Source organism: Panthera leo, chromosome C1 (genome assembly GCF_018350215.1).
Source record: "Panthera leo isolate Ple1 chromosome C1, P.leo_Ple1_pat1.1, whole genome shotgun sequence".
In the NCBI taxonomy this organism is placed as follows: Eukaryota; Metazoa; Chordata; class Mammalia; order Carnivora; family Felidae; genus Panthera; species Panthera leo.
Window position 1 is genome coordinate 130,880,031 of NC_056686.1, and position 14,840 is coordinate 130,894,870.

At 33.3% G+C, this 14,840-nt stretch overlaps 1 protein-coding gene across 1 annotated transcript in view; it reads right to left on the minus strand.

Annotated features, from left to right (window-relative positions):
• Positions 1-14,840, minus strand: part of LRP1B (LDL receptor related protein 1B) — a 1,882,572-nt gene that overhangs the window by 225,340 nt on the left and 1,642,392 nt on the right. The window contains exon 60 of the mRNA XM_042948663.1: positions 12,509-12,708. Within this exon, the coding sequence (XP_042804597.1) occupies positions 12,509-12,708 (200 nt within the window). The remainder of the gene's footprint in view (positions 1-12,508; positions 12,709-14,840) is intronic.

The following is a 14,840-nucleotide window of genomic DNA, read 5'->3' on the forward strand; positions in this document are numbered from 1 at the left end:
TAAGTCCATATAAATATAAACATGGAATGTGATGGCATGAAAGAAACATTTAACAAATTCACTGAGATGTGGTTGTGTTTATGGAAAAAGTAGTCAATGTTTGCTAAAAACAATAAAGGCTATCCTTTTTAAGAGAAAAATAATATGACCAATTGTCATATAGAAGACTGCACTTGCTTAATTAAAACACAAATGTGAAAAACAAACTTAGGAAGTTTTTGTTTATAGGTATTCAGTAGATATATTAAAAAAAGGACAGAAAAAATACAACTATTGTGTGGGCTGCAGTTTAACAGGTATTTATTATATCCTTAAAGCCTATTTTAAAGCTGCTTTCTGTAGTTAAGTCTCTATTCCGGATAAGAGCCTTATTTATTGTACTATTTCCAGCATTTCACTCAAGTACTAGGCTCCTAATTTTTATCTTATAGACTATATCTATCAGAATAAAGAAGTTGGTGTTTTGCAAAAAAAATAAATCAAAGGATACTCTTTATGGAGTTTTTCCTTTTTTTTTTAAGTTTATTTATTTATTTTGAGTGAGAGAGAAAGCTCAAGTTGGGGAAGGGCAGAGAGAGAGAGAGAGAGAGAGAGAGAGAGAGAATCCCAAGCAGGCTCCACGCTGTGAGTGCAGAGCCTGATGTGGGGCTCAAACTCACAAATTATGAGATCATGACCTGAGCTGAAATCAGATGCTTAACTGACTGAGCCACCCAGGCACCCCTGGAGTTTTTCCTTTTTAGTCAGGTTGGATGCTATCCTATTAATGTTCCTAGTAATTATGGCAAATAGAAAAGGTGGAAATCCAGAATATGCTTTTGGCTTAACCAATGCCTCACAGTTAGAGTTATTCTATAACAATACTCTTGATTATTCATTTTTTTTTGGATAGCATTCGTCATGCTAAACAAGTGTATTCCTAGATAATATCTTTCTAATTTTGTATTTCAACTTATCTAGTTTAAATACTTAGGAACAAAATGCACAAATTACACAGTGTCCATCTTTTGTAGAGTTAAAATGTCATAGTTGGTGCTATAGGTAGAATATAATATTGGGATAATGGCAGATTAAGCACTACTTTGCCCAATGGGTTAAAATAGAAATTTCACCAGAGATACGCTCTCTCTCTCTTTTTCTTATATAAACATTAAAAAATTACTAAAAAAACCTTAGCAATATTTTTTATAGTAAAACAGGGTTCATAGAATGCAACCACTAACCATCAAAATTACAGACTAACTTGAACATTACTATTTTTTTTTCCTTTTGAGTATAAAGAATTTACGCATTGCTTGGAAGAAAATGCCCTAATAGTTGTCAGTGTATGACCAACTAGGTTTAGAAATTTAATCTCTTAAAATTTTAAAGTAAAGTTAACAATTATATTAGATAAAACATGAAATTCTGTCATTTTTTTCTTTTTTAATGTATTTTAAGACTTCTACTGTCTGATTCTTGATGATATTATCCTAAGGCTCAAGTTCCTGAAATACTGCAAAATTATTCCAACTTTTTTATTGTTTTTAACCTTTTCCTATCCCTTTTATATCAGCCAGGTTTCTTATTGCATATAGAAAATAAATTTTAAATGATAATTGAAAAGAATAAATGAATTATTTACAGAAGTATGGGTATGGTCAGGTACTGATGATGGATTTTTTTTTTTTTTTTTTTTTTTTTTTTTTTTGCTTAGGTCTGTTACCAGAACCTGGTGAAAGCTATGGCTAGTGGAAAAGAGCCATGCAATAAGAACAGTGGTCATTTAGTGGAGGAACTCAGCCACTGCCAAACCACTGTGGGTAAGCAAGAGGGAAAGGAAATAAATAAATATTCCAACATCTTCCTCCATCCACATTCTAATCTCCTGTCAATGTTTCCCATGGATTCATTTCAACCTGAAGGCAGAAGATGACAGAGCCTTGGTGATTCAGTCCACAGAGGTCTGCATTCTAGAACTTGGAACATGGCAAAGAAGTAAAGGTAGGCCAACTAGAACTCCCTCCAGGTAGTATTTCATATATATATATCTCAATATATATGAAATATATTTACATTTTAAGTTTATTTATCTTGAGAGAGAGACAGAGAGGGCAAGCATGAACAGGGGAGGGTTAGAGAGAAAGGGAGAAAGAGAATCCCAAGCTGGTTCCATGTTGTCAGTGCAGAGCCCAGTGAAAGGCTCAATTCCAAGACTCTGGGATCATGACCTGAGCTGAAGTCAAGGGTCAGTTGCTTAACAGACTGAGCCACCCTGGCATCCGAAATGTACACACATATTTTTTATCTCTTATATCTCTTCCCAGATCAAAAACAATCAACGATACTCATTGTCTAGGCAGTACGGTACAAACTATTGACCTTGATGAAAACAGCATCTGTCTTCAGAAAAGAGGATCAGGATGCTCACTAATCCTCTATTCTGAGAGACCTTGATACTAACAATTTTCCCTCACACCATTCCAGAAAAATAATGTACAACAAGCTACGTAGAGAAGCTAGGGCATAAATTAATGGAAGAGAGCATGAAAACATACAAACAAACAAACAAACAAAAACAAAAGGATGAAATGAAAAAGAGAGAAACATTTAGCATTGAAAAAATGAGGTGAGATTAAAGTAAGGCTAAAGAAAATGTACGCTGGAAAACACACAATAAAATTAGATGATGAAAGAAAGTAGTTTAATGTGCCAAAGAAAGTGGGAGATCCATGACAGTGGTCAGTAAGTGGGTGGATAATGGATTTTAGTTTATGAGAAGTGACAGAGAAGACTGGGTGGGTGGCAAAATGGCCACAGTCTACTAATTTCCAGAGCATGAGTGCTGAGCCAGTAGCTGTAGCTACCAACACCCCATCAAAAAGAAAGTGCTTTATATAACCTTAGGGCCAAAGACATTTGTTCTTTGTCAGTAATTATGCATCCCCTTCAGTGTTATTGATTGCAGAATCCTCTTTTTCTTATAAGTACTTCCTCAGAACTATCTACAATAGGGTAAGAAATGTTCCATTTAATATTTGCCTCCATGAACACTTTTCCTGCCTATTCTTTAACACAACCCTACTTAATGGTAACAGTATTGTAAATAAAATTTCGGGCAAATGGGTCCAAAGTCCATTGTTTGAAATGAATAAAGGCATTAAGAAATGGCAAGAACACTAAGGATAGCCAACATTTCCAAATATTATGATAGAATTTCAAAATTTACTTTTTTCAATATGAACACAATTTTTCAAAAAGTTTATCCATCAGTGAAACCTTGAAGGGAATAAAAAATAAATTTCTTCTATTTGGCATATGCCATAGTGCATACCAGATCTGAGCTGCTACTACCTGAGACTCTATAATATGAGGACATCTTTTAAACACCGATCAAATATCCAAACAATAGTTATATGTCCTTCCTTAATGAATTAGTGTATACTGGGACACTTAAATGCATACTTATTGAAATGAATGTAATATAGATGGAGAACATAGAAATTAGTGCTGTATTTAGAGCTCTTCTTTAAAGCCATTAGTAAGAGACTAAAGGCATCCTTAAAGCCATTAGAGGCTAAAGGCATCCACTTCAAATAATACACATTCTCCATATAGAGTAAGAATATGTGGTTTAATAAAACAACAACTTCCTCTCTCTCATCTCTCATCTATATTTTTTTGAGGTGGGGGGGCGTAAGTGGGTGAGAGGCAGAGAAAGAATAAGAGTGAGAGAGAGAAAGTGGGGCTCCCCCGGGGCTTGTGTTTTAACCAAAGAGGAACTCATGTTCACCCGCAGCGGAACTCGAACTCACCGGATTTGGTACTCAAACTCACAAACTGTGAGATCACGACCTGAGTCAAAGTCAGGTACTTATTAAACAACTGAGCCACCCAGGCACCCTCTCTCATCTACATATTTTTAAGTTATTCATAATAGAAGGTCAAATATGGCCATTTCAATATTTAATACCTAAAAAGAGTATTTCTGTTAATGAATGTGAGTATTTATAGAGCAGACAATGCAAATTGTAGTACATTTATTTTGAAAACTACACTCTGCCTATAAATATCATCTCTTGACCAGGACACTGCTTTCCAGTCTCTAAACAAAGCAACATTGCTTTGTGCACTTGGTAAACATATAGTACTGTTGCTTTGAAAGGTTCTGAATTTTTCTGCTGGTGATACAAATCTTCATAGACATTTGGCAATGTGTTTTCAGAGGCGATTATCAGAACTAAATATAGGAATTATGATAGCCCACACACATGCACTAGGAATGTGTTTGTGAAGCTTAAAAAAAGGACTTTACCTATGGGACAGTAATCAATAGAGCCATTTACATGAGTTTACTATCTGGGTTTTGCAAATTCTTACAATTACAAATATGGTTCCAGAATAAAAAACAGAGAATAATGTAACATATTACAAGCATTTTAAAATGTGCTCTAGGCAGTCCTAAGAATAAGTAGGGGTAGGTGAAGTAATTGATAAAACAGTCTTCTCTCCCAGTTCCAACCTCAGCTAAATTCCTTTCAGAAATGTTAGAAAGTCACTTATTAAATAAAAAACCCCATTCTATAGATAAAAACATTGAACCATATTGTGGCAAAGCAACCTGCTTAGAGAGTAACCTGGAACAAAGCCAGACCTACTGATCCCCATACCCCACTGCCTCTTATTTAAGATGGATAAGATTTTTGAAAGTGGTTGAAAAGTCATACTAGGGTAATACTTAAAATTTCCCATTTCAAAAAGTATATGGAATATATGTGGCATTTGCAAAATAATAATCTATTTAAACATATACACAATGTAAGGTAACATGTGCTATTCAAGGAACAAAACTGAAAGACATGATTGACACTGAAATTCTAAGACTTTTTAGAAATGGCAGTTAATTTCAATTTATTTTACTGTTTCAGGAACATTTCTATAGTAACTGAATTGTATTTTGCTCCCTTCCATTAACTTTTATTGTATTGTAAACAGCAGCACATCAACACCATTGGCATAAAATAGCCTGTGAAGTCTACTGTTTGTAATGGACTGTGAATGATAGAGATTTTTTTTCCAAAAGTACTAAAATGAAATATCCTACCAAGAAAGAAACACTCTAGAATATTGTAAATTTGGAGAGTGGTGTTTATTAGATTCCCTTCCTTTTTTGGTTTCAGTGTGTATTTAAATATTCTACAGACCCAAATGCAAGAGCTACTGAGTTTCAAAATACATAAGCACAACATGCTCCCATTGTTTTTTTCAGTGTTTTCAAAGTGACTTCTTAGAACAAAACCCTTCGTATATATATTTATGCTATTTCACCAGCAGCATGCTGAGACTTGGATTCCTTTTCCAACATTAATTAGATGATCACTGCATGGATTATGATTTGGATTTTTAAATCCAAACACAGAACTGCCCCCTCATAACACAAACTGGATTCTCAGAGCAATAAACAAACAATTGAGGTGGACTACAATATTGACACTTCAATGTAAGGTTCTTCAGGTCAAGGAATATAGAAATAAATGAGGAGCCATAGTCAACATAATTGCATGAAATTTTCAACAATCTGTCCAAAGACTAAAAGACAGTTCAGTGATAAACTGTAGTTTGGAATCATAACCAACGATTCCTTTTCAGAGAAATTAGCAGTTATGAGTATGCATTTTTCCAGTATGCTGGATAAAATATATATGTGACCAACTGAATTTACACAAGTTAAATCATTCTGGGATACAAAGAAGAATATTCTGATAAATATTTACTAGAAAAAATTTATGTATTTATTTGAATACATAAATTGAAAAATTCACGGTCAAACATATCTTTTTCTTAGCTCACCCTATTGTTAATACTAATCACAAACTATTTTCAGCCTTTTTGTCAAGAAAATAGCTACCTCTCTAAGGTATCTCAACTTCAATGGCACCTGTAACGGAATAGGAGGAAAATGAAATCTGATGTCATGTAGTTTGATACAAGCAGTCAGAATGAAATTTTGTTCTAAAGACTAGAATTTTGTGGAATTTAATTTTCTTTCCTTAAATGGAAAACGAAATCTCTGAGTTGGGGTAGCTATGCAAAGTTATCGAAAAAATTTTTTCTCAGGAGATATTATATAACCTATTTCATAGATAGTTCATTCAGAGAAGGCTGTTACTTTTTAAAGTGCATGAAATCAATGACAAAAGATCTTTACTTTGGTCTCATTTCAGAAATTTGCAGCACAAATTTTGAAATAAAATCTAGATGTTTTTCTATAGGCAGGAGATACAGTTAGTTTGGAAATAACAAACTGTAACATAAAAATGTCCCACTAAAGCAGGGTGTACATTTTTAAGCAACATTTTTGTTCTCTTTACTATCCCAAATGAACTAGTACCTTTATTTATTTTTGAGAGACAAAGAGAGACAGAGCATGAGCAGGGGAGGGGCAGAGAGCGAGGGAGACACAGAATCAGAAGCAGGCTTTAGGCTCTGAGCTGTCAGCACAGAGCCTGATATGGGGCTTGAACTCACGAACCGAGAGATCATGACCTGAGCAGAAGTCAGATGCTTAACAGACTAAGTCACCCTGGTCCCTAAAGGTTTATTACTTCTTATCCAAAATCAAAGCCTAAAATTCTCTGAGGATTGTTGCACTTTGAGACTGGTAGGAATCAGTCCCAAACATATATACCTACAAGAATATTATTATGTATATATTTAGAATATTTTATTTTTATATAAAGACACTTATACATTTAAACACTAAGCATTTCAATACAAGAATATTTTAAAATTATCTAATCTTTAACTAGATGTATTTTCTATCTCAAGTGAAAGTAAGAAGAGAAAGAATCATTCAATTTCAATCTTTCTTCCAGATAAATTATCAGGTGTTCTGAAATGCTTTTTAGGGAAAGATACATTACATTAGAGGTTGTTTAATCATATCCTTAGAATTCCTCTTATGCTGACCCTTTTGTTAAAGTTAATGTACCTCTCATCAAAGCAGAGCTTTTCAAGAAGAATCTCTAAGTTATGCCTAATTTGGTACTTATTAAATTCCTTGTAAAATGGACAAATATATGTGATACTAATGTCATCAAAATTAGAAGTTCTTTTTCCCTAGATAAGTGCATAATATAAAATATTCACTTAATATTTGCACCTTGACCACCAATATTTCTGCTATTTTAGGCTTACAGATGCATCTCTCTCCTGTTTTTTATCCAATTAACTTTTGAATGTAATACTTTATCCCCATTCCCACAGCTATAATCACTTCAAGTATTTTCTCCTAAAATATTTTAACAGCCTCTAAATTGGTTGCTTTTCTAGGGTCTTTCATTTTCCATACTGTTGTCAAGTTTAATGACAGCACTCTTTCAGCTAAACACCATCAATGGCTCCCTATGACCTAGAGAATAAATTCCAAATTATTTAGCATACAAGGTCTGTCACAATCTGTCCTAAATTTGCCCATGTTCATCTAGTGACATTATCTCCCTCTTATATAACTTCTAGTCATGGCCAAATTGTATAAACCCCATGCTGCTTCAAGACTCTATTACATCTTTGCACATGCTGTTCCCTCTGTGTGAAGAATCCTTTATACATTTCGCCATATGGAGAACTTGTACCAATATCTCACATTTCTCAAAGATTCCCTTACTTCAGCAATAGCTTTCTTACTACTCCATGCATTTTCAAAATATTTTGCATATTCCTCTAACCCCAATCTAATTTATGTTTTTACTTGCATATCAGCATTTTCCATTATTACAAGTGCTTTAAAACCACAAATTTATTCATCTTTGTAACTTGAGAGCCTAGCATAAGGCATGGCATCGAAAGAGCCATCAATATTTGTTGAATGAATACATGAATGACTGAATGGGCAGATCGAAAGGGAAGAAATCAAAAAACTAAAAAAAAAAAAAAAAGAACTAATGAAAATTTGATTTAAATAAAACTTACTCAGTCATCCAGGAGCATATATAATATTCTATGGCATCATTTTATTAAACCATATCAATATATAATTATTATAGTAAATACCAGAAAAATGATATACAGAGACATTAGGAAGAGGTTCACAAGACTAAGATTGCATCTAGATGTGCCTAAGCTGGCAAATTGACTGTTTATTTTTTATTTAATTTTGCAATGTGGTGTTTAGACTGGTAGGAAGGTGGGTTGGGGTAGAGGAGATAGCAGAGAAAGATAGATGGAAATTCTTAAGCAAATTGTAAGTCACATATACCATGGAGGTAATCAGATCTATTATTTAGGGCATAGAATTCCGAATTTTCAGAATTTCTTAGGCTGGATAAGTAATAATTAAGTAATGTTTCATGTATGAAGTTACTGAACGGTTAAATAAGAATATGTTTGGAGGAAAAAAAAAACCTGCCAGGGTTTAATTTTTCTCCATTATTAAGATTTGGCTTATCAAATGGAAGCCAAAATTCTGAAATTTCTCATATATCTTTCATATTCTCAAATTACTTTGTCATGATTGACATATCCCACTCTTAATAAGCTTTGGTCCCACTCTCTAAGAATAAATGAGAACAATAACACTAGTCTAGTTAAGAGAATAAGAAAAGAGATCAGTGACCAAACTAATGGGAAAGTTACTATTGATGCCAAAGTCTCATTTTCCACCTCCAAATACACAATCAAGAAACCACAGCATTCTCTATGTCTTTACCAGGAAAGTGCGAAAAATATAAAAATGCTACTCCCCTTCACAAACATGACAAATGAATGCCTCTTTTTCCACTGACTGTGGAATTAGCATAATTTAGGCTGCCTACAATGAGTAGCTCATTAGTAACTACCAGGTAATTGTTGGCTTACATTCAGTTATTGGCAGATGCCTGATAAGATGCTTAATGAATTTTTCATTAGTCTTTCTGAGAAAGCCTTCAGGAGAAAATACTTCTGATGGCATCAACTCTTTTACTTTCTTTTTCTCCCCTGGAGCCTCCAAGTATTTTCAAAATCAAATTTTAAAATGTTGGTAACATCATACCTGGGTATCTTTCAGCCAAATATTTTACTCTAATAAATATAGTGCTATTTCTCCCTGCTATATATGTCCTTCTACCCAAAGTCACCATGACTACCATGATTGAAAGACGTTTCATTTATACATATTTAATTTTGTATTAAGTTTTCAAAGCATTAGTCACCCACATATCTGACATCATTTTTAATAATGAATCGGAGATGGAATTAATAGTTTCTAACAGACAACATTTTTAACTACAATTTGTGTTCAAACACGAAGTCTCCAATGCAAATAGGCAAATATTTGATGCCGAAATATATGTTTTCAATATTCACTTATCTGACCAAAACTTGTTTAAATAATATTGTACAGTGAACAGTTTTAGTAGAAAGTAAGACATTCACAACAACCTAGAGCTTTATATAGATGCTAAAAATAAATGGGTTCCTAGTTACATGGGGAAAATACTGATTACCACAATAAAACTTTCAATTATATCATCTGAGAATGTTGCAGAACATTTCATTATTGATTCTTTGGAGAAGATATAACTGCTGAATGCTAAGTGTGATTCTGATTTGTCAACATTACTTTTGCTGTAATTAAAATCCTAAAGTCATCTTTAAATAATTCTTCACTCAAATTGCATCCTGATGAGTTTCTTTATCTCTATAATTGCATTGCCAACACCTAAATAAGTGACTCATCCAACTACACTTGTGATACCTCAATGTTCTTACCCTTAAAAAAGCACCTCAAAAAGCTTTCTGTCAGCTATGATAGTTAGAATAATATATTTGTTTAAACATCAACTGAGAAGAACTTAGGCAAATAATTAAGTGGTATGACTTCAGTGACTTTTGTCTCCTTTGTTTTTATTTGTTTACTTATTCATTTACTTTTAAACTCTGTGACTTGATCCTTCTGAGGACTGCACACTAGCACACATTTGCAAGGTCTCACCTGGCAATAAGATTATCAATAATCCTCTCTTATCATCTCCTCCCATTTCCCTCCACCCAGGGTGTTGTTCTAAGCTTACTGCCAGAGAAGAAAGCAGCCTGATAAGCTAAACCATGCTACTGGGTGGGCTTTCTTTGGGACCTCTCTGTGAAGATAGGTCCCTCTTACTATTTGAAGATAAAAACACCTAATGACAAAGGTGATGTTAGTTCAATAAAGATGAATAAAAAGCCATCAATAAAAAGCCATTTGTCTTCCCTGACTTCAAACTGTCTTCAATCATCAAGACAGTATGGTACTGGCACAAGAACAGACACTCAGATCAATGGAACAGCATAGAGAACCCAGAAATGGGTCCACAAACATATGGCCAACTAATCTTTGACAAAACAGGAAAGAATATCCAATGGAATAAAGACAGTCTCTTCAGCAAGCAGTGCTGGAAAACTGGACAGCGACATGCAGAAGAGTGGACCTGGACCACTTCCTTACACCGTACACAAAAATAAACTCAAAATGGATGAAAGACCTAAATGTAAGACAGGAAACCATCAAAATCCTCAAGGAGAAAGCAGGCAAAAACCTCTTTTCCTTGGCTGCTGTACTTTCTTACTCAACATGTCTCCGGAGGCAAGGGAAACAAAAGCAAAAATGAACTATTGGAACCTCATCAAAGTAAAAAGCTTCTGCACAGCAAAGGAAACAATCCACAAAACTAAAAGGCAACTGACAGAATGGGAGAAGATATCTGCAAACGACATATCAGATAAAGGGTTAGTATCCAAAATCTATAAAGAACTTATCAAACTCAACACCCAAAAAAACAAATAATCCAGTGAAGAAATGGGCAGAGGACATGAACAGACACTTCTCCAAAGAAGACATCCAGATGGCCAACCGACACATGAAAAAATGCTCCACATCACTCATCATCAGGGAAATACAAATCAAAACCACAATGAGATACCACCTCACACCTGTCAGAATGGCTCACATTAACAACTCAGGCAACAACAGATGTTGGTGAGGATGCGGAGAAAGGGGATCTCTTTTGCATTGCTGGTGGGAATGCAAACTGGTGCAGCCACTCTGGAAAACAGTATGGAGGTTCCTCAAAAAATTAAAGTAGAACTACCCTATTACCCAGCAATTGCACTACTAGGTATTTATCCAAGGGATACAGGTGTGCTGTTTTTAAGGGGCACATGCACCCCAATGTTTATAGCAGCACTATTAACAACAGGCAAAGTATGGAAATAACTCAAATGTCCATTGGCAGATAGGTTGATAAAGAAGATATGGTATGTATATACAATGGAGTATTACCCGGCAATCAAAAAGAATGATTCTTTCCATTTGCAACTATGTGGATGGAACTAGAGGGTATTATACTAAGTGAAATTAGTCAGAGAAAGACAAATATCATATGATTTCACTCATATGAGTACTTTAAGAGACAAAAACAGATGAACATAAGGGAAGGGAAGCAAAAATAATAAACAGGGAGGGGGACAAAACATAAGAGACTCTTAAATATGGAGAACAGAGGGTTGCTGGAGGGGTTGTGGAGGGTGGATGGGCTAAAAGGGTAAGGGGCACTAAGGAATCTACTCCTGAAATTATTGTTGCACTATATGCTAACTAACTTGGATGTATATTAAAATATAAAAATAAAAAATAAATAAAAAATTATCTTCTTCATTCTGGGAAAAGTGTCATCTTTAAACCCCTAAAGTATTTTGAGTGTTCACTGGAATTATTTGTGGTTTCTGTTACATCTCTGTCATCTCTGTCTTTGTCATCATGTCCTTCTCCATTGCTCTTATGAATTCCCTCATCCTCAGCTATTTTTCTTTAAGACCTCCCTGTCATCCCTAATTCCAGTGTTACTTTCCTCATATCTAATTCCTTCATTCATATCCTTTATATTGAGTTTTTTAATCTACTCAGAGTTATAAAAAATAGAAAAATAAAGTATCTGTAGAATTTTATATTCATTCATATTCAAATAATGTCCTGTATGTTACTGTAATTTGATGGCTGTTTTCCAGTTTAATTTTAGTGGCCATTGTTGATTAGATAACAATAAATTTGATCATGTATGCAGTAGAATTGATAACTTTTAAATGCTATTACTTCAGTGTCTTTCGAGAACTATACTCTTATTTGGTATTTTTAAAAAACTTAGCCCTACCAGATTGCAATAATAATCTTATGTTTACAGGCATATAACCTTCTATCTCAATCCCTTAAGATTGTATGTATATATTAACTAAGAAAAAAATTGTTCATTTACTGTAAAAACTACTTTGAAAGGTACAATTAGAGAAAATATTGCCAATGACTTTTATACATGATTACAGAAGTTCTGAGTAAATATATCTAATTCTTATTTACCAATATTGTCATAAAGGAACATGATCATGTAATCTTAAGTTACAAAATTAATTTAATGAGAAAAATTATATATAATGAATACATAAGTGTGTACATATTTTCTAAATGAATAATGTATGTACTGATAAAATACTGAGTCATTTGTGCTACTGGACCAACCTGTGTGTCTATGAGATCCATCCATGTTGCTAAATTCAATATGATTTTCATCAGCCCAGTAGAGTCTACGGTTGACATAATCTATAGTTAGTGCCATAGGTCTGGAAATCTTGGTTTCTATGACAACACTCTGATTGGTTCCATCCATTCCAACACGGCCAATGTGAGGATACTCACAGCAATCAATCCAATACAAATACCTAGGAAAAAAAAATCAATAACAATTTTGTTTACAGACACTCAGGGAGTAAAACATCATATGATATTTCACTTATTTTCTCAGCTATTCCCTAGTTAATTCTTGGTATCTCTAAGAACTGTAACTTCTAAGAAGCATACCTTAATGCAAGCTTTTCTTATGATTTTTATTAAACATATAGTACACTTTGAAATATCCATATAATTTTAAACATGTTTCCTATAGCACACAAACCCCTATATGTATATTATATAACATATAATATATCTGCAAGTGTTAACAAGGTACAGATCTCTAAAACTAACAGAGGTAAGGCTTCAAAACACATCTGTAATGTTGGAGGAATAACACTATCTAGATATATACTTTTTTCTTTTGGCTCATTACCAGTGAAAAATTCAAAATGATTTATGGAGGAGTACTTTATATTTTCCTGAATATGCATTGTTCAGTGTGGTAGCCTTTAGCTAATTGTGACTCTTTACATTTAAATTCATTAAAATCATATAAAATTAAGTAGACTGAATTGTTCCTCAGTCATACTAGCCACATTTCAAGTGCTAGATAATCATATGTTGGACAACATTGATTTCAATTATGTTATTAGAAGTTCTAGAGTAGGGTATTTCAGGTAGTAGGGAAAAAAACAATAAAAGGAAGAAAATTATATTGCTACTAAAACTAATTGAGGTAAACATAAATATTGCATCCCATAAAATGTAAATACTATTTAAGTGATAGGAATTACTGAGGAATTTCTATTTAATTAAACCCATTATTTTTTATCATAGTGGAAAAAGCCACTTTACGTTTTGAATATGTTCCTTCTCTCTATAATTCAAGATATGAGTTAGAGGATCTTTAATGTCCTTTTCACATTCCAACACTAAAACTGAAACTTACTAATCCAATTAGTTGCCCCAGATCCATTCTTTTCTTTTTAGTAAGTGTAGAACCATGGACAATTAATTCTTCAAATTTGGAGAATGTATAATTAAAATAATATGGTATGAAAATTATTCTATATGGTTTATAACTGGCATATTCAGTTTAAAATCAAACTTTTCTTAAAGAAAACTTTTTCTCATACATTCTGACAGTGATAGTTATGTGTAGACATTTTAACCACACACTATAACAAAATAAAAGTTTTGAGGGAAAACCATTTATCAGATACTGGGGTAACATAAATGATAATTGTAAGAAATATGGGCATTTTTGTGCTGACAATCATTTTGGGGTGTTCTGCATAAAGGCAGGGGATAATGGATTATAAAGATTTTTTAAAAGTTCTTTACTAGCAAAAATATCATGAAGAGTCCTAATTAAGCAGGGCAGTTAAAATGAGAAATTTGTATCTATCTGGTAAGGACTAAATGAAAAGTAGATTCAAGAGCTGAGATTCACAGAGAGCTCTGAGAGTGAGAATTTAAAAGCAAATTTGAATCTGGAAATACAACAGTCAAGTTTGTATAAGATGATACTGGAATTGCTAGCCAATGCTTATGTATATCTATGTAGTTTTGCACAAATTGAAAACCTCAAATCATCGAATAATACTAGATATCAAGCCTTTCAGAAATGGATTAAGTGTACTTCTTAAATCTTGAATTATTTTAAGTTATTTAAATCTTGAATTATTATATTTTTATTTATAAAGCAAACATATGTCAACAAACACATTGTGTCTAGAAAACCACACAATATGTTTCTTTCTAGTAAATTTATGGAGGTACACCTTGCTGTCTTGCTGGAGATAATGGCAGTATAGATAAAGGGGAAGAAACTGAATCAGAAAGAAGTCAAAATGCAAAGACAGTTTATCTCATTGAAATCAGAACATTCCTCCTTGCCTTACTGACTCTGAATCTTGGTAACACTAACATAGCAATTTTTTTTTCCCTAATAGATGATATCATATGCCAGCTTCTCTCAACCATGTTAGATATGACCAAATATATTTGGGCTTCTATACAACCATGATGTTTTTGAGACTAAATATAAGCAAATAAAAATTTAAAGCAGTATTGTAATAACTTCTGTAACATTAAAAAGAACATGCCAATTTGGACTTAATTAGAGGCAGTATTCATATTTCTATTTAGCTATTTACTCTACATGTGTTTGCATTAT